The 19983-nt window shown below is 34.9% G+C and overlaps 1 protein-coding gene across 2 annotated transcripts; it reads right to left on the reverse strand.

The window, feature by feature from the left end:
* Positions 1-177: 177 nt before the first annotated feature.
* On the reverse strand, positions 178-19386 carry LOC123194754 (protein TIC236, chloroplastic). Of its 2 annotated transcripts, none has more exons than XM_044608138.1 (24): positions 19123-19386; positions 16954-19020; positions 16027-16225; positions 15855-15914; positions 15004-15108; positions 13879-14019; positions 13284-13346; positions 12722-12952; positions 12523-12606; positions 11748-11905; positions 11109-11634; positions 9612-9782; positions 9454-9513; positions 8163-8285; positions 7281-7556; positions 6172-6237; positions 5874-6005; positions 4245-5069; positions 3824-4104; positions 3250-3506; positions 2468-2706; positions 2139-2330; positions 667-939; positions 178-549 (listed from the first exon to the last, which is right to left on the reverse strand). In XM_044608138.1, the coding sequence occupies exons 2-24, from the start codon at positions 18912-18914 to the stop codon at positions 403-405; spliced, it is 6570 nt and encodes a 2189-aa protein (XP_044464073.1). In that variant the 5' UTR covers positions 18915-19020; positions 19123-19386; the 3' UTR covers positions 178-402. The 2 variants fall into 2 exon arrangements, with proteins under 2 accessions (XP_044464073.1, XP_044464074.1); XM_044608139.1 differs by having other exon boundaries at positions 16954-19043.
* Positions 19387-19983: the final 597 nt, after the last annotated feature.

Consider the following 19983-nt stretch of genomic DNA (forward strand, 5'->3'; position numbering starts at 1 on the left):
GTCAAGTTTGACTTTCAAATTGAGCTCAAGCTTATTCTTATTTGACTTGACGAACTTGAGTTTTAACCGAACTCAAACCAAACAATACTTAACAAATGTGCCGGAATCTTGACAGTGGATATGATATATAAACCATAATTGTTCTTATTGAGTCAGCTTTGGATTTGTGACATTGAATATATGAAGAAGCTCGTTTATTTCTGAGCAAAGAATAAGGATATATACTCTATCCAAAACTAATTTTACAATTCTAGCATTATTTGTCTATGTTTCTTGGGATAATTTATACAATTTAGAAGATACACAAGGAAAGCAAAAATCCATCAAATTATAAAACTGTACGCATTTGCTGAGATATGGTCCAATGTAAGAAATTCGACGGCAGACAAAATGAGAAATGAATCAATCTTGTGATGTAGCAGAATATTCAAACAGGAGACGTTTTGAAGGAGCAGATTGCAGAAGCACTCTAAGGCGGCTTGTCAACTGATAGATCAACGTCCATTGCATAGCCATCTCCGAGTCTTTCATCTGCCGAACTATTGAGGCCTAAAAACAGGTGACAAAATGATTGTTTTAGATGATAATCATCAACAAATAAACAAAAAGCAATTTGAAAGGAAAAAAACAACAAACGTTCATGAAAAACATCGGAGCATTGATAACCTGCAGACGTTTCCCAAGCTGAACTTCAACTTCTGTACCAAATGAAATATTGCTGGCCAGAGATTTGAGAGGATCGACTGTAGGATCAACAGAGAGCAAACTAGCTATTTGTGGAGCATATACCAGCCTCCACCTGGCCTGACCAAACTCTCCCTTCCCTTCTATTCTTGGCATTAGTGTTTCAAGTGTTGCAGTAGCAAGTTTTTTGAAAGCAAGTTGGCCATCGCCTTCCAATATGGACTCTGCCAATTGACTCTCGAACACTCTAGCGGCCTATGAAAAAAAAATGTAAAATTATATTATCAGAGAAATCTCTTAACTCTCAAACAACATAGACAGAATAAAACAGAAAATAGGATTTTTATGTTGAATAATAGCAGTGTTTACAACAAACAAAAATAGAGACCAAACACAATTCTACTAGCTTTCGAAAGGCCCAAAATCTCTCTCTAATTTGTCTAGCTTTTGAGAGGATAGACTCCTTCCATTTCCACTAGCTTTCGAGAGGTCAGCTCTCTCCTTCAATCAGCAAAAGGTTGCCGAAACAAAACTCAATTTCTTCTCCATTTCATAATTGCCCACTTCTCTTTTCTTGTGGGCCACCTAAATATGAGTTCTAGTAGATTATTACATGAATCTTGATATTTAAATTGAAAACAAGACTTTCAAAATGATCTACAGCAAAATGCCTAAAAATTTATGGAGAGGATTCAACCAGTCCAATATATTTGCTACTGTGCAACATTGAACCATGTAGAAATGCTGAAAAAAAATATGGGGATGGTTCTACCAGTCCAAGATACTCAATACTGTCAAAATGTGCTGTGTAACTAGACCAATTTTATGTAAACAACTTGTGGATTACAAACCTATATACCCTTTAGAAAGCAGATATCACTATGTGACAAAGACCAAAGAAAAACTTCACATGAACAACTTTGTCTACTAGCAAAGAGAATTCAAACCCAACCAAATTCTACATGCCAGATTAAAGCCCTGATCATTACTCCTAAAACTCCTATTAGACTGGCAATATTCCACAACTAAACTTGAAAATAGTTTTGCAAGTGTACATATGATTTTTCCATTTGCTCCACCATTGATCATCAACCTATTAATATGCAAGGGAAAATTTATTAAGTTTGTATAAATGGTTCAACTGAATGCCACCACAATATGCATGTGGATCAACTAAACCAGATTCGATGTCATATCATAAATTTAAGTAAACTCTATCCTAGCACATACACGATATGACAAAAAAATTCATAGCTCACATTACAGATTGAATCCAACTTTTCAAGCACAACTAAACCAGATTTCATATCTTAAATTTAAGTAAACTCTATCCTAGCACATACACAATGGGACAAAAAGAATCCATAGCTTACATCACAGATTTTATCCATCATTTCAAACACAACCTAAGGATATAAAAACATGGCATGACCATGGCATTTGAATTTATGTACCTCAGTAGGTGAGAGAACATCCTGTTCCACAGAACGTGTTGATGTTACTACGATTTTGTCCTGCCAATTGCTGGCTCGACCTTGAATCCTGAATTGCCACTCTGACCCCACCAAAGCCAAGTCTAGCATAGGGTCCAATCCATATTCCGGTTCAAATTTTGCTATATTTAGGTGCTCTCGCTTAAGCCTAACCTAAAATTGGAGATAGAAATTTAACATATTAACCAAAATCTACAAGCCAACTTATTATGATACACAGAAGAAAACCAATGCATAAAAGATACTTAACTACAGAAGATATTAAAAATTTAAAAGAAAAGAACACTCACTTGAGTGGCAACAAGATTCACATCACCATTCTCAAATGTTAAAATGCCTTTAGGTTTTATCCACTTGGGATGTGCTAGACCATTTAATTCAAGCTCTCCACTAACAGCAAAGTTAAGAATCAAAGGATAGACCATTCTTAATTCTGGTCCTAAAACAAGCTTTAAATCACTTAGGCGGACATCTACACTGGGTTTAATGTTAACCTGCTCCATTTCCTTTTCAACTTCAGCTGATTTAACTGCAAAAAATAATAGTATACAAAGAAAAAGAATTGCAGAATTTAGCAACAGAAACCACAAAATAAACATGTAATATGGACTAATAATAAACCTCTATCAGATTGTTAGTCATTGTATATATTCATATTTATTCAATCATGCTAAGCAACATAAAATATAAATTTCAACTTTGAAGTATCTCCACAACAATTGGATACTATCCACGTCTTAAATCATGATACTTAAGATTCAATTGCTTTTGGTATTAGTTTCCGACATCTGAAATCAATTTGACAAAGTAAACATTGTTTTGACTCAAAAAGAAATATTATCACAGGAAACCTATCAGCATTCATAAAACAATATTTCAGTTAATAATCAAATATAAGCAGGGATTTGAACTACTTAAACTATGTAGTTAGAGTTGTTAGAGATTAAAATTCTTGAAAATAAAGGATGTGATTCAGATGAACATATAATATTACCAGCAATCATCTTGACAACGATAGATAAGAACAACAAAATTACAATGCAAAAAGAAGCTGTTGAGTACTGAATAGTACCAGTTGGCTGATGGAATTTTGCACTTGAATCAGCAGGTTTTGTACTAAAAAAAGGCGAAACATATCGAGATGCAACTGCTCGATTGATACCACCAACTGGAAGCCTGGACTGATTGGACTCCAATCTATTAAACGGACCAGTCCCATTACCCTTATCGTGAGGTAGATATGCTTCTCCATGGCTCAATTTTATATTTCCCGAAATATTTGGTTGTAATATAGAACCAGTTATTTGCATCTGAGTGTCAACCTGACCACTGATTTTGATGAAAAAATAGGTTATATCTTATAATATAATATAGTAAGGAGATAAAAGAAGTCATTAAAATTAAGAGATAAAATGATTATAAGCAAGGGAAAATCATTAAACAATATCAACATTGTAAAGGCATCTGTTATCTTCCTTCCAAGGAATAGCAACCACAACACAATAACCAGCACACATTCAGGAACTCAATTATATAAGTATCATTGGATGCACCAAGCAAAAATTCCCAACAGTGGATGAAGACTGATGCTGCAAATAAGGCAAGGATTATATAAGTTACAGATATGTTACTAGAAGTTTAGGCACCTTAGAACATTCTTTGCTCGAACTTCCAGAACTTCACATTTTAAGTCAATTTTGTCAGCTAGGGATGCCTCATTTGTTCTCAGGGGTAGATTCCCTTTGATGAACAGCTTGCCCTTTCTGCTTACCCTGCTTTCCAATGAAGTGATGCACAACCTATTTGATTTCACATGTAAAGTTCCACCAAAGTTTGTGAGAGGTTTCCGGAGTACCGGTGAAGATATTGATGCCCTGTGGAAGGATGCAGATCCGTCAAGCACAGGCTGCTCAACCGTGCCTCTGACCTATTTAGTTGAAACAAATCAAAAGCCTCAGGAAGTAAATATCAAATCTTTCCAGATCACTGTAGCAGTCTAGCAGACAAAACAATTGTTCTAAAAACATAATTATTCAATTGAATTAGCTCATAAGGGACCTAATGCACCTGAAGTGTAATGTCAGCATTCCCATGAAGCCACTTGGCGTCAGGAGACAGAGCTGTCAGCATCATCATGCCCCCATCCTTTATATCAGCATCGACTCGCACTTCTCCTACATCTAAGATGTTCCAATTTAAACCTTTGAGGCTCTCTGCTAATTGAGTATCCCAACCTTCTTCATTTCTTTCTCTCAGGGTTTTCTTCTCATTGGTGTCATCAACAGATCCTCTACCCCTTTCCTTCACCCACCCAGGAACCCAACCTGATCCAGTTTTATCTGTTTCTGCATCTTCTTCCTCTGTAATGTTATTTTGGACAAAACTAACAGGAACACTTCCTTGTATGTGTACATGGCCATTCTGAATATATGGTTCAAATTTTGCATTAAAAAGAAAACGACTAGTAGAGGTTAAGGAAGCAACAATTTCAGCTCGTCCAAGATCAATGCCCCCAATGGCACCATCAAGGAGCCTTACTTGCACATCACACTCTGGTTTAGCAAGGTTTCCTCTCAGATCTCCTTCCATGTGCAGTATACCCCTAATCGGTGCTAACAATTGCCTCAAAGAATGAATGGCCTCAGTAGCTGAAGATTCAATCACCTGAACAACAGTGGGGACTAGACTAACAGGAAAGTTTAGAACAGCAAAATGAAGATTGGTTTTTGGCCCCAGCAATGTCCCATCAGCATGAATTGTCGCATTATCTTTTTGGATAAAAATTTTCTCAAGCCTTAGACCATCATCATTGCTATATGCACCAACTGCCACAACATGCTGCGTTCTGTAGGTTCCCCATTCCCAGTCATCACCACGAAAGTCAAAATCTGCCTGAGAAAAACACACAAGAAGAACAATAACAAGAGAGCATATACTATAGGGAATGAATTTCACTAAGGGTGACACCATTTGGACCAAAAACACTGCTCTTAACTTTGCACCCAAAATACTTCTTTTAACACCGATTTTCTAAGTTTACACTCTTTTAAAATTAGATTTATATAACTTTTTATAATTCTAACACAAACATCAATTGATTAACATTTAATTGAACAAAAAATATAATCAAAACATAATATTTTGTTGAAAGTTGATAAAAAAAATTTATTTTTACTGAAAGTAGAAAAAATTATTTCTAAAAATTTTTTTAGTGTATATACTTGGTAGAATAGGATGTAGAGTAGTTTCTTGGCCGCAAATAACTACACCTTTACACAAAACACAGATGAAAATTTGCAAGGACTAATTTCTTCCACACCGATTAAAATTCCAACATACCAATTTTTATTCTTTTCAATGAACATTAGATGCCAAGAGATGTAAAAAAATTAAAATAGAAAGATTGAAGTTTCCAAAGAATAGTTACAGAACCTCAGAATTCCAAACTTCATGATTGTGGGAACTTAGTACAATATTCTATTTGTCTCTTTTTGATAAATCCAACATCAGAAACCTTCCATGTAGGAAAGGAATTGCATATCAATAGCATATTAGTCCGGACAAAAGAATTCATGCACTCGACATGTAAAAATAGAGATTGATGAATAACTTCATCTTAAAACTTTAATTGAAAATTTCCAACAACTCATAACATAAGATTTTATGGCCTTGTGCATTGACAGAAAATTGTATTACCATTGTATCTCCATTGCCTCCACCACTTGCATCAAGGGAGCCATGCCAGTGGCCTTTAAGTTCAGCTAAACCTGGAAGACTCAAGTCTTGAAGAATTACTTCATTTGAAGGAGTATTATGCTTCTGTATGACCTGAATATTCATACGGCGGTTAAATTTGTAGAACATATTTGAATCCAATATATTTTCTATGCGTTTCATATTCTGAACTTAAATCCCATGAGCACCAAAATATAGGCATAAACCATTGCAGCTTCTAAATTAAAAATGATGGTATTAAAATTCAATAAGCAAGTACCTCTAGCAAGTCTTGAAGATTTTCAGTACATAATCCCACTGACTGCAAACTCTGAATGAAAAAGTCCTGCAGATAAGCATAGTATAAAATGCACAATCAGAGATTTGAAATCCAAATGGTTGCATATACCTCACAATCAGATAAGTCCTGCCAATAAGAGTAGTGTAAATAAATTGTTGAAACAAGAACAACTTCTTTCTTCCTGATTTCCTTCTTTGTTTTGGAAAACAAGAATCATGCTGCAAAGCTATATTTGCCAAAAAAAAAAATTCCACATTGCATCTCCAATCATATATTGCATGACTTCAAATATAATTCCCACGAAGAGTGAGACTTTGTGATAATAAATAATTATGAAAAGGATTTTATAAAGCCTCCTAATCTGTTATCGGGATCAAAGAATAGAGTTACTGAGATATAGTTTATGCTAGAATATTTTGTTAAGGGTAATCTGATCGTAAAATCTATAAGATTGTTAAAGAATAAATTTCCTCATAGTATGTCTACAGCTTAAAGTCATTGGTATTGCAACAATAAGGACATATTGTGGTAAAAAAAATGTCCTTGGTAGTTATTAAGGTCTTTATGAGTTGCTGACCTTGTGTTTCCTCTTTATTATTGGGAGGTGTATTGGCAATTTTTTTTATTGTCAGAATTCAACGGATCTTCAATCAAGTCTAAATTCATTGTTAGGTCCTCGTTCCATTTAGGTGAACTTTGATTGAATAAGATTTCAAATTTTCCAGTTTTTGGAACTGCAGACATGTCAGTAAGTATAAAGTCACTAAATATGTTTCAGAAATCCAGATTTGTTTATGACATCCTGAGAGTGCTGCTCTTCTAATTCTTATTAGTTCTTGAACATTTACAACGAAAAACAAACTAATGCTTGTGGCTCTGTTTACATGTAACGTTCACATAATATATTGATTTATTCAGAGCAACCAATTACTTCACAGGTATTTCCCCCAAGATGATGCAAACTCTTGTCCTTAAACAAATCTAAAACATTAAATTCATTGGGCATCTAAATTCTAAAATTTAGTAGTATCTAATTTTTTTTTTAAGATGCATCATTATCATTTGAATGAAATTGAGCAGAGTACAACCTTTGATCTTGAGCGAACAGCAGGATCTGTACTTCGAGAAAGAAGTCTAGCAAGTGGAAGCATCTCAGCAACCTCAGCACGAGGAACTTCAAGTCTCATTCTCCACCTTCCCATTGAAGATATGACACTCCCCAGGTGTCCAGTCATCGCCCTTTTAAACAAACCATCCCTTTCCTTTCTAGTTACATTTCGATCTCGTGTTCCAGGCAAGACATATTCACCTTGAAGCTCATATCGGCTATTGATTTGTTCCAAAACAGTTTTTTCAATAGTGATCTAAATGCACACCATACAGTAACATCAGGTACATCATGCTCATTGTCATGTTGTACAAGGCTATGCTATATGTAAATGGATATTAATGCACACAGTATATGGGGATTTAATAATCCATCTGCACTTTTTAGGCAATATGCAGAATTACTTTGTTCCATAGATGTTCTCCAGAAAATTTTAACAATAAAGCTTAACACATCAAACAATTATAATATTAGAATTGACATAACAGTGACAATACTCTTTCCGCCATAAATATTGGTAGAAGCAAACTATGAGAGAAGATAAGAGGTCAATTTCCAGGAAACACTAAAAAGAACTAGTGTAGTACATCTTGCCTTAGTTAAAGCATGAGAAAATATATAAAACAAAAATGAAAAGATTGAGCTTTGTGAGTAAATTTGAAACATAGGTGTTAGAAAAAAAAAAGTTTAAAATTGAAAATTGAATTATAAGGTATGAAACAATGATGCATTGTTGTGGTATGAAATAATGATAATTTTATTTTTGTGATAATTATTATCTTAGAGGGTTTCAACTTTCAGATTTCTTTAACTCGCAAAGAAGAGCAGACTAAAGACATTAAGTTTTGGTTTAAGTACTCACAACATCCCCACTCCATCTAGCGGCAACATCTAGCGCTTCACCAAGCAGACCACTGAATTTTGGCCGGAGAACAGATAGCACGCCATGACCTCTTCTTTTCTGAAGATTAAGCTGGATTTCTGCCTGTCAGAAAGGATTTTCTATAAATCAGCATAGCATCAGTCTGACTTGGAAAAATTCAAAATAATAATATAAAGAGCAGATACAGTAAGGGACATAGAAATACAATCAGTGCCCAGGAAGTTGAAAGTTGGAAGTTGAAACTTTTATTGGATTGCAGGTAAATATAACCATATCAAATTCCACACAGAGTAAAGAAAATATGGTCAAACTGATGTTCACTCATTCCAAATAGCATGGATGAAATAGGATCTTGCACAGGAAACACTTGGCATCCATGATGCAAAAGAGGTGCCACTCTTCTAATACTTGGAAGTCTTTCAAATCCCTAAATTGTTTCCTTCTTTGTAAGGCTGGCCACCAGGGAGAATATTTTTCCCTGGTAACCAAATTGCCAGAACATAATATGTGCATTTAGCTAAGTCTGATCTAGTGGCAGCAAGTCAATGAATGCTGCAGTGCCCATGACAAATAGCATTTGCAGACACGTTTATAAACTTCACAGGGTAATTACTTGAAATGATGTGTTCCTACTTCAAAGCTTGACACAATTAGTTATCTTTAGGAAGGAAAATCATTTTTTTACCAGTTAACAATGCACCAGTCTCAAAATTAGTAATGATACTTCCCCAATTTTTTACCAGTTAAATTTCTACTGTCCAGCCAAAATAAGTAAAACCCTCTAAGGCTCTACTGCTCATGACTCAAGAAGACACACACCATTATGCATAAAGAAAAAGGTGAAAATGAACAATATATCTGATTTCACAAAATACTGCTATCACCCAATAATCCAACCCATATTATGAACTGTCAAAGTTCATTCCCTGGGGTAAAACGAACTTATAATATTTATTTTCATGAACTTTCTCCCCTATGAGACTCCACTCTTTGAATTTCTTTATAAACCTCTCTTAAGTGCATACGTGAATGTGTGCATAAATGCATGCATACAGATGTTTAATGTTTAAGCTTTATGGACAGGAGAACATCTTTGAAGAGGATCAGCAAAAAAACCTCAGCGGGCAGAAAAAAGATACGGTATGCATTTAAGCCACCCAAGAATAAATGATCACCCTCGCAAACAGTTCAGATTCACACTTGACATGATTAAAGGAGGAAACAGAACCAAGAAGATAATGGATCCAAGTAGGCATGCATTAAACCTTACCTTCTGTATTGATCCCCGAAGTGAAGCCAGCTCCAGTTCATCAAGTGGCAAATGGCGCACCTACAACCAACAAATACGAGCGCAAACACTACACCTGTTAAACTGCTAAGAGAGAGAGACAACTATAAATTTATTCAAACATCTTCAGATTAAGATACCTCCAAGGTAACAGAATGTAATGGTCGAAAACAAAAGTTAGTTTTCAGTTGCCCCTTCTGCAGGGAAAATGACAACAGCTTCCCATTCTGGGAGGTCTCTTCACAATTAGGTTGTAATGGCCCTACAACCTCTACTGCAAGACTTTCATCTGGTCTACCAGTGGCATCCAACTGCAGCATCAGACATGGTGAAGGTTTCAAGACAAATTAGAAACAGAAAACAGGCAATAAGTGGATAAGTCCATGTCTTCACACTTCACACAATATTGTTGATTATCCCATATGCGGAGACCAGTTCAAGATGACACTGTATATATCACATATCGATAAAGTGCATAGGCAGAAATTTAATAATATCAAACTTAGCAGAAAATACTACTTCACACAAAATCCAAAAGCTTTTCAAGGAAAAGAAGGCTAGACTTAAAGAAAAAAGCCCTCATGGGTAATTACACAAGCAAATCATACACACTTAAGAGAATCTATCAACTTAAAAGTGATGGAAGAATGTAAATCATCGATCAAATTGCAGCCGGTTGTAGAATTGCAGTAAAAAACATAAGATAACAATGCATCATTTTATAATTGATCTCTATGCAGAAAATAAATAAATTGATCATTTCAACTGTAACCAAAGAAATTGCTGAAGTCATCCTAAAACCAGTGAGGATCACTGAAAGTACAGCTACTGATATATATTCAGCTAGTTTTAAATAACAAAATTGAAGAATCTTAAAGTTTCCCTGTTATGCTTGAATGGCATTCCTAATCCTTTTTGTCTTAACGGAAAATTCATTTTTCTCATTCAAATTTTTCTGTTAAGAGTTACAACAGATGCTTACTGACAAAATATGATCACTTTCATCCATAACAGGGAATCTAATTGGATACTTGTCTTAAAATATTAGTCGATATACAAGAAAGCTATTTGAAACTCTAGGTAAAGTAATTGTGAATAAATTAAACAATAGCAAAAGTCAAGTTAATGAGATATATGAAATTCTGACAGAAAATTTCAATGTATAACAAAAACATGAAAAACTATCCAAACTCTCAATCAAAACATTGATATTGTGTAGAAGGTATCACAACCAATTTCAGTACATAAAATTTCCATTTTTCCTCCCAGGAATAGATGTAAACTCAGAGAAGATGTAAATACTTGGCAGAAAGAGCTGTTGATCCAAGGAGAAAATACTTGGAACATGTAAGATTTTGGATCAAATCTAAGAGACAAATTAATAACTGAGACTAGGTAGTTAACACAGCAACCGCATTCCCTATAAAGCATAGTAATGATGTCATCAGGCAGCAGGTTGTGGAATGGCATAAGCAATGCATGTTAGAATTTCCAAGTTTCTTATGTGGACTATCACAACTCTTTCTTCAATAAATAAAATAAAAGGCAAAAAATGCAGAATAGAATTGCATAGTGCGAAAAAAAAAAGGCAGAAATATGAGGATCAACTTGTCCAAGAATAAAACTTTTGGTGTTACCTTCACAGAATCACGTGAAATGCTCAATGATCCAACCAACTGAGGTGCCAGCATCAACTGATTCAGTTTGAGACCTGAAACTGACACCTCACCTACAAGACACTGTTTGTTTTCTTTTATTGTAAATTTCTCATGTTGTGTTTCTTCCTCAGAACCAAAATTTTGCTCAGTAGATTGACTAAATGGCTTCAGAACTTTCCCCTGAAATTTAATTTTTCCAGTTGCTTTCAAATGAGTCGGTCTTGGAGAATCAAAAGGATAAGAAACCAGGCTGAAAAACTCAAAGCCACGCATACGCAAGTCCAAGTCAACGCCTTCAACAGTAAATGGAATCCTATCCCTTATATCAGAATCTTTTTGGTGCACCCAGTGTTCTTCAGGATAAGATGTTTGAACTTCTGTGTACAATTCAAAAGCAACAGATGACGAACTAACAGTAATGCAATCATGTGAGATCATAATATCTCCTCGAGCATCGCTGAAAGATCCTTCTGCTTTTGGTGCAATCCATTTAATGTCAAACCTCCTATATTCAAAATAACGGAACATAAGACAACTTTTAGTATAATAAATATCCATAATAGACAAACACAAATCAGTGAACCAAAATCAGCAAATAAAAAAGGTCTATGGACTTACGGTCTCAAAAGAGAGCCAGAAAGTTTTGTTTCTCCACTTAACTCTCCCAATTTAAGTGGCATCAATTGAAGATAACCAGGTATATAACGATGCATGATTTTATCAAAGGATAAATTTCCAGAGAAATTAACATCAATTGCAGCATCATCCACCTCACCCTGGAAAATTAACCATTTTACATCAGAATCAAGAATACCATAACAAAGCATTCAATGAGGCATTATAGAATTTAGCAGAATAAAATGCATTGTCTCCCTATACCAGCCAGTAAGTCAAGCAACCTGAATGAAGAAGATTCTATAGATGTCAGCCTATAGGTCTAACCTTTTAAGGGTGACAAAGAAGAGCTACAGCTAAATAAATCCATAGCATGCAAAAATCATTCGATACAGAGATCAGATTTCCCAAAGAGAATAGTTGACTAGCAGAATTCACATATGTCAAGAAAAGGAAAGCCATAAGCATCCAAGTCACCAATCATGCACAAGAATATAACATGCACACGGAGAGGGAGAGACAGAAAAGCGGAAAAGAAGTACAAGGAGAGGCACTAAACCAAATCATTGCAAGAAAGGGACTGCAGAAATGATTGAACTAATTAACTGTCCTCTCCTATGTTGAAATTTACTACATATGAGACCAGAGATAAAATATCATAAATCTACTAACTCAGCCTGGTTCATTGACTGGCAGGATAGCACACCTTGATTCTAATCGAAAGTAGAAAAACAAAATAAAAACACAAAGGTAAGCTATTCTAGAAGCTATTACATACCTCTGGGCAAATCCAGGCATTGCCTGCCCCTCGAATTTCACCACCATCGACAAGGGTAGCTCTGATTCCATACAAGTCAGCAACCTATAACATGCAAAGTAATTAATTTATTATTTTCTTAGAGAAAAAACAAAATTGCATAAACACCATGTTCTTTTAACATACAATGTGCCTGAGATTAACTAAAAGAATAACTTACACAGTTATCAGTGTTAAAAGTAAAATTAGCCGATAAATATGAAAAAGGAACGTGGTCAAATGCTGCCACAGCACCAGCCTCCTTGCTTTTCAGCATTGCTTCAGATGCAGATGATGCAGGGAGATGAGGGACTGAAGTAGATATCTTTCTAGAAGCCATCCCACTTCCCACAAATATTGGTGAATCCAATGGGCCTTGACAATTGAATACAGCAGTTACAGAACCAGCCAACTGCACTCAATAAAGAGAGGAGGTGATAAAAATACATATTAAAACTATGATTTCTCTTCCTTGGCAATTTGGTTCAGAGAAAGGTTTTATAGTGCTTCGTTTATGGAATTTCTGGATTCCTCCTGTTAAAATTTAACTCATTGGGTGAGGTCAGGCTCACAATGGTAAGAATGGTTTTGTATGACAGCATTTCTTTGAAAAAGTAAATTAAATGAAGTGCACGAGGGAGTAACCAGCCTAATGGGGATTTTACAAACAGCAAATAAAATTGTTGAACATAACAATCCATATTATCCCAAAGTAACAGGAAATAAAAATTCAATAAACATACCGGGAACAACAAAGGCTTCATCTTGAAAGTTTTCATCAAGGCATTGACTTCCACACAAGGAACCTGGAAATGTAGAATGATACACAAATTACCAGTTAAACGCTGTAAAATCATTACAAACAGACAGCCAAACAAATAAAACACAGCCAGATGCAGGTTCAAGTTCAAACAAAATGATTGAATTAGAAGTTATGATCCTTTGTGAAAATAGAAAACATAGGAACCTCTAAGTTTAACGGTTAAATGGTCTCAATTATCACTTTCTCTATACGGAGAGCAATTATCAATACTGATTGATCATGTCAGACACTGTCCTGAAAGGCAAAAGAACATTCTGTATTTATTTCTACCATATATATATACACAATGGACATCTTTCTTGTTCATTAAGGAACATTGATTTCTTTGTCATTGTTCCTTTTTTCCAGTAGATATTGCTCCACTTATTTTTCTGATGCATTGATATCTGTTACTAATAATTTGGTTTTTTCATATCAATAAATAAATAAATAATTACCTGAGTATTTAAAGGCAGAATCAATATTCAGTTCCAGATCATAAACATTATTCACCACAGTTGACTGATAGACAATACCTGGCACATCAGGTGAAATTCCCCTTCCTCAGGATGAATGCCAAAATCTCCAGAAGCTTCCAAAGGAACGTTGCCAAACCAGCCACTTGCATTGTGTAAGAATATTCGTTGACCACGGAAACATAGACTTGTTGAAATATCCTGGAGAAAGAAGGCACAAATAACATATGCTACAACTCCTTTCTAAATACTAATCATGTTTGATACAAAAGACTAACAGTGATAATATCAAAATATGCCACTACATGCCTGAAAAACTTTAAAAAAAAAAAAAAACAAAATCAGAAGTTAAATGGGATCTTTCCACAATGCAGATGACAACATTAAGATAATGTTAACATCATCTTATGTTTCTTCTCAACATATAGAGAATGTGCTATTCAAGCACAAAGTGTATGTGATTTTTTTTTTTCTTTTTATAAAATAACAGGATGCAAAAGAGAAGACCAGTTCAGTTCCTCCCCCTGTAAATTATCGAGAGATGTGAACAAAAGATAACAATGAATTATATAGACCACCAAATGACCTTGTGATAGGGTAACATAGTGACAGTGTTCTTAAGCAGTAGTGGCAATTAAATGCTCTGTTTGGACCAATAAAATGCAGACTTTGATAGAATTATTCCTCTGTACTCACATCAGACTCACTCCAGGTCTTTACATGGGTACCTAGATAAAGATATATTATTTTTAACTGACACTTTCTCCTTCAACAGAGTTTCAACCCCTCACACACTTCAAATATCTTAGAAAAAGTTTACAATACTTCTCATCAACCAATTCTTATGCCCCCTTGAGTCATTGGAGATTTATGGAATAGAATTGCTTTAAGATATATTTGCTTCACACCACAACATCAGTACACCTCTATGCTCTAAGGAAACTCATAGCTCATGAAGGCATTTCCTAAGCCAAGCATCAGAAGCAACAGTTGACTCATATACTAGGGCATGTATTACACTCTGTACAATTTGCTAGATGCAAAGCCATAACAAAATGAGATTTAAGAAAGAAATATCAACAACATGATCTAGCTACTAGATAAAATAATCTTTTTTTCCCTAGTGGCTACACTAAGAAAACATACATATGACACGCTACATATCTATAGGGAAAGAAGACATACAGAAAACCAAGATGGAGAATCAAGTATTTGAAACTTCAACCCTGTTACATCAAGTTGTCCATGAAGATTTGGAAATGTTTCCCCTCTAGACATGCATACATGCACCTGAAAACAGGAAGAATATATGTAATCAGAAAGGTGATTAAAAAGTCAACCAGGATTTCCAATAATGAATGAAATTTGAGCTTGTTTATCAACTTGCGTTAAAAACTCAAACAGTAGATGCTAAACGAAACACAATCTCAAGAATCTTTTATATAATATTATGATATATATAAAGCTCTATGGTTGAAGCCAACACCATCCAGTTGTATCTTATTTTTCTAAATTTATAATAAAGTACCACCAACATCCTCACCTTGAAAAATGTATATAATCTTACAAAGAAAGGGAGAAAATAAAACAGGTCACTATTCTATCTCTCAAAGAAAGCGATAAGAATAGTAGCCAACTGACAATAAAAAATCCAAGAAAAGAAAGATTTAATACATCTAGCTCTGGAGTTCACATAAGGCAATATGAAGCTCAAAAATCAATTTCCAAGTTATCAAAACGATGTGTAGAGCATAATGATTAGCTATCATAACTGCCAATCATCCAAGAGATTAACATCAGATTGATGGTTCAAAGTTTGCTAGGTCAAAAACATAAATCCAGGAAGCATGCCTCTCGACAAGCAATCACACACAATTAACAAAATTCTCCATCTCATAAGATCAACAAAAAAAAGAGAATATTAAACAGAAAAAAACAAAGTTATATAGAAACTCCACGGGTGTAAACTTGAGATAATTTCTGACATAGTTCTGAATATAGTAACAGAAGCAACTGAATTGAAGTTAGAAAAGCACCTCACCAGAGGCTCTCCCTTTGGACCACATAATTGGAATTTCTAAAAGCCTTTCAAAAAGCTGTTAAAAGAAGACAACATGAAACATGACACATTAGAAATCTATCATATAGGTTGCAGGCAGCGAATAACTTAGTAGTTTAATTGTATATCACATCCACAGTATACCTTACCGGAGCAAAGAGGTTTATTATTTTTAAATTTGCATGCCATTGCTGCTCAATAGTGTCAACAAAAACATCTGCAGACAACCAGCCACCATCTCCAGACATCACATCTGATCTCCACATCTTACAGTTGCCGCTCAGTTGTACATACACACGGCTGTAGTGCTTTTGAAGCTTCACATGTCCACTAACATTCTCCATCTCTCTAGACAGTGCATGGATAGTTTTGTCAGTGCAGGTATAATCAGATGACCAACTTAAAATTTATTTTTTTCATGATGTTTTGTCATTTAAAAAGTTATAATAATTACATAAATCTTCTCATTTCTTTTTTTATCAAGCTAATGAAAGTTCTGGTGTTTTTTGTGCATGAAAAGATTCCATTAGGAATCCAGTCACACTTTGACTTAAACTGTGAATCACTTAGTTATTACACATTAACTTAAAACCATAAGTCACTTATTACAGTTTAATTTAAGCCACAAATCACTTAGTTATGAGATTTCATGAATAGATTTTAAGTTACCTTCAATACAGAACGTTAAGTGGATAAATAAGGACCCAAAAACTGTATTTAAACTCTAACATGCCCAATCATGTACGCTTGCAAGTCGATTGAACACAAATAAAAACAAATATACAGCTATAACCACCACCACAATTTACTGTAATATAATTAACAAAATGGGTGGATTTCAACACAAGACACTTGCTTAACTTGGCTATGATACTATGTTAAATTGTCACTTGATTCAAAAAAAGCATAAGCTAATAAGTAAGGCTTCAATAATATTATTAAGTTCCGTAATGAACAGTATGAAAATAAACTTGTTTAACTTTCCATGTACAAGATGACCTTTGTTCAAAGAGTTCATAAGTGAAAACATACTTTGGTAGTTGACTCTAGAACAATGTAATAAGAATAGCTCTCACCTAGGCTCCCTATCACCATATGCAAGCAGCATGAGTGTTCCACCTTTGAAATGAACAGAATCCAGTGTAACCGGAAGCATCTTCTCAATCCCTTCATTCTCCACTGCATATACCCCATCAACCAATTCTGCTACAACATCTTCAACATTTGGAACCATGCCTGACTTCAACTCTTGAAAAGGGGAAGCAAAAAAATTAGATATTAATTCCCTTGCATTTCTAGACCAAGAAAGTAACCCTGATTTCAAGTCTAATGGTCCACTGGGAACTAAATCAGAATGTGCAGCTAGAAATTCGGGATTTTCAGTAGAATTTTGTGATGCACGCTCACCATGGCTCTCAGACAGATCATCATTCAAATGTTTATTTACAGATTCAACCACTAAATTCTCAGTGTTTACACTACTACTATTGGTTTCATTAGCTCCTATGACACTAGAAACAGATACCAAATTTTCAGAGATTTTTCTAACTCCACTAAGCCTATCCACGGTCATAAGAAACGGATCACGTAAAAGATCCAGTTCTTTTATATAGCCATTGACATTTTGATCTGCTGTTAGATGATAAAGTTTTGGCTCTTTGTGTTGCTTTTCATTCTGGTTAGGAGCTATCAAGTGATCTTGACAACTATTCATGTCAATAGAAGTGCCAGCTTTAGTATCACTCTCACTTTTCACCAAAATATTGTCAAAGTTCAAGTTCAATACATCATCATTTCCAGAGACATGTGGAGGTTCTTCAGACTTCCCTTGATATTGACCCTGGAAATATGCCCAGGCTGCTGATGCACTACGCTCAAGGATTCGACTTTTGGCTGAAATGCCAGCTGCAGAAATATCGGTCCCACTACCTTTCTTTAACTTGTGCTTTTTAGGTCCTTTTATCACTTTAGACCAGAACTTCAGTCCCGATCCAGGGATCTTGACACCAAATGATTTCTCCAAGTCTGCATGCTTCATATCATAATCAACACCTGTGTCCATGCAGTGATGATCCCTCCAGTGCATCTTTTCATCCATGCACATAAAGGACTCAGAGCTTGCTAGTTCAGTAATATCTGTTGAATGACTTCCCTCCTTCAAATCATAACCTAGGGATGGACAGGAACTTTTCTCAGAAACAATATAACCTATCTCGGCAGCTTTCCTAGCCATATCATCCCTACCTTTGGACCAATGAGCAGCCGCTTCCTCTCTGGCAATCCTCCTGGTTTTTGTACGGTAGTCAATACCTTCTTCAGTTGATAAATGCCCCTGTGGACCACCACCTTCAATTGAGGGGATTCCTAACCAAGAATAATCCCTCTTTTGCACAATCAAGACACTTGGATGAGACAAAACAGCATCAACCACAATCTTTCCCCTCCTCAAACTTGAAAAAGGACGAACACGAAGTTTCATAGTTGAAACCTCACCACAAGAAAACTCCTCTGAATGCGGCCCAATTGAGCATGACTCTAGCGTAATGCTTAAAGGTGAAACTCTTCGTACCTTACCAAAATCAATCTCACGTTCAATATATTCACTGAGCATTGAACAAACAGAGGGCAAAAGCTTGGATTCAATAAAACTCTTGGCTTTGCTTTGCCCATACCACACCAACAGGCAGACCCCAGATATCACAGCTATTAAAACAGAACATCTCACAAACAACAAACCCTCTTTCCACAAGGGTTCCAGTGACTTCACTAGAGCCTTACTCTTTGCAAAGGGTTCTTTCACAGATTTCACTACCAAACCATTTCTTGAGCCAATGGATTTCCTCAATAACTCCACATTTTTCCCACAAAAAAGGGAAAACCTAATTGCTTGAGCTATCCAATCATTCTTCCTCTTCTCACATCTGAACTTGTGAGAAGTCCTTTTCGGGAATTTACGTCTATCCAAATAAAGGCAATTGCCAGAATTTCGACCATTTAAAGAGAATCCAAGAAATTCGCAATCAAGTTTTACACTCATTATTGTTCTTGTAAGCTAACCTCACACCTCATCTGATGGGGACCAAGAATTTGCTCTTAGTCCCCTTACAATTCAGATTATCGCAGAGTGGCCGAGCATCCAAACCCTATTAAAATAGACATATTACTTCTAACAAAAAATAAAAATAAACCGTTTCAATAACAATAACAATATATATATTCACAGGAAAACAAATATGCGAATATACCTGAAAAGCTGTAACGGAGCTGTGTTGAATTATTGTGAGACTGCTTAATATATTCGTTTACGTCTCTGGTTTTTGAATACAGTGATGTGATTCCTTGCTTGGCTTTTGACAGCTGAGTTTTGTTTCGGACGGGAATGAAAGAGAGGAGAGGGATTTAGTTATTATTATTGACGGAAATGCCACCAGGAAATGTGAAAAATGGCGGCCACGACACGACCTTCACCTTACTTCTCACTATTCTGAATTTCTAACAATGTCATTCAGACATTTGAAAAATTATCCTCCACCCACAAATTTAAGGAGTGAATCAAACATTTTTTCCCCTGAGGCTTGGCCTTAATTGTCATAAATAACGTTTTTTTTAAACCCAAAATTAATATAAATTACATTTATTAAAAAATAAAACTACCATTTTATCTTTTATTTTTTTATTTTTTAAAAAGATAAAAGATTTATTTTCATAGAAGATTTAGTCATTTTCAATTTTCATTTCTAAAATTTTAAAAATACAAATATTCTTCTTTTTATTAAAATTTTATATTAAAGTTAAAAATAAAATTATTATTTAACAAAAAATTTTAAAAAATTAAAATTTTATTTTATTTGCTCTTCGTAGTTTAAAAATTTAACAATTTTCTTTCACTGATAGTTTTAAAAAGTTATATTTCTTCTCTAAATTTTGATTTTTCCAATGACTTTAAAACAAGATCAAACTGTCAGTTCAATCGGAAATCAGCTCCAAGTCTTAGATTGGTTAATATTAAAACCCATTTTTTCTATTAGCTCAGTCAGACCCGATCAAAACTAGGTTTGATCGGATTTGACCAAAATTTTGAATTTTTTAAAAATTTTAATTATTTT

This window comes from Mangifera indica, chromosome 13 (assembly GCF_011075055.1).
Source record: "Mangifera indica cultivar Alphonso chromosome 13, CATAS_Mindica_2.1, whole genome shotgun sequence".
Taxonomy (NCBI): Eukaryota; Viridiplantae; Streptophyta; class Magnoliopsida; order Sapindales; family Anacardiaceae; genus Mangifera; species Mangifera indica.

Coding starts and splice junctions, on each gene's coding strand:
- LOC123194754 (XM_044608138.1), bottom strand. CDS start 18,914: ATGAGTGTAAAACTTGATTGCGAATTTCTTGGATTCTCTTTAAATGGT. Junction 11,906..12,522: donor ATGCCTGGATTTGCCCAGAG/GTATGTAATAGC, acceptor TTAATTTTCCAG/GGTGAGGTGGATGATGCTGC. Junction 3,507..3,823: donor CGAGCAAAGAATGTTCTAAG/GTGCCTAAACTT, acceptor CATCAAAATCAG/TGGTCAGGTTGACACTCAGA.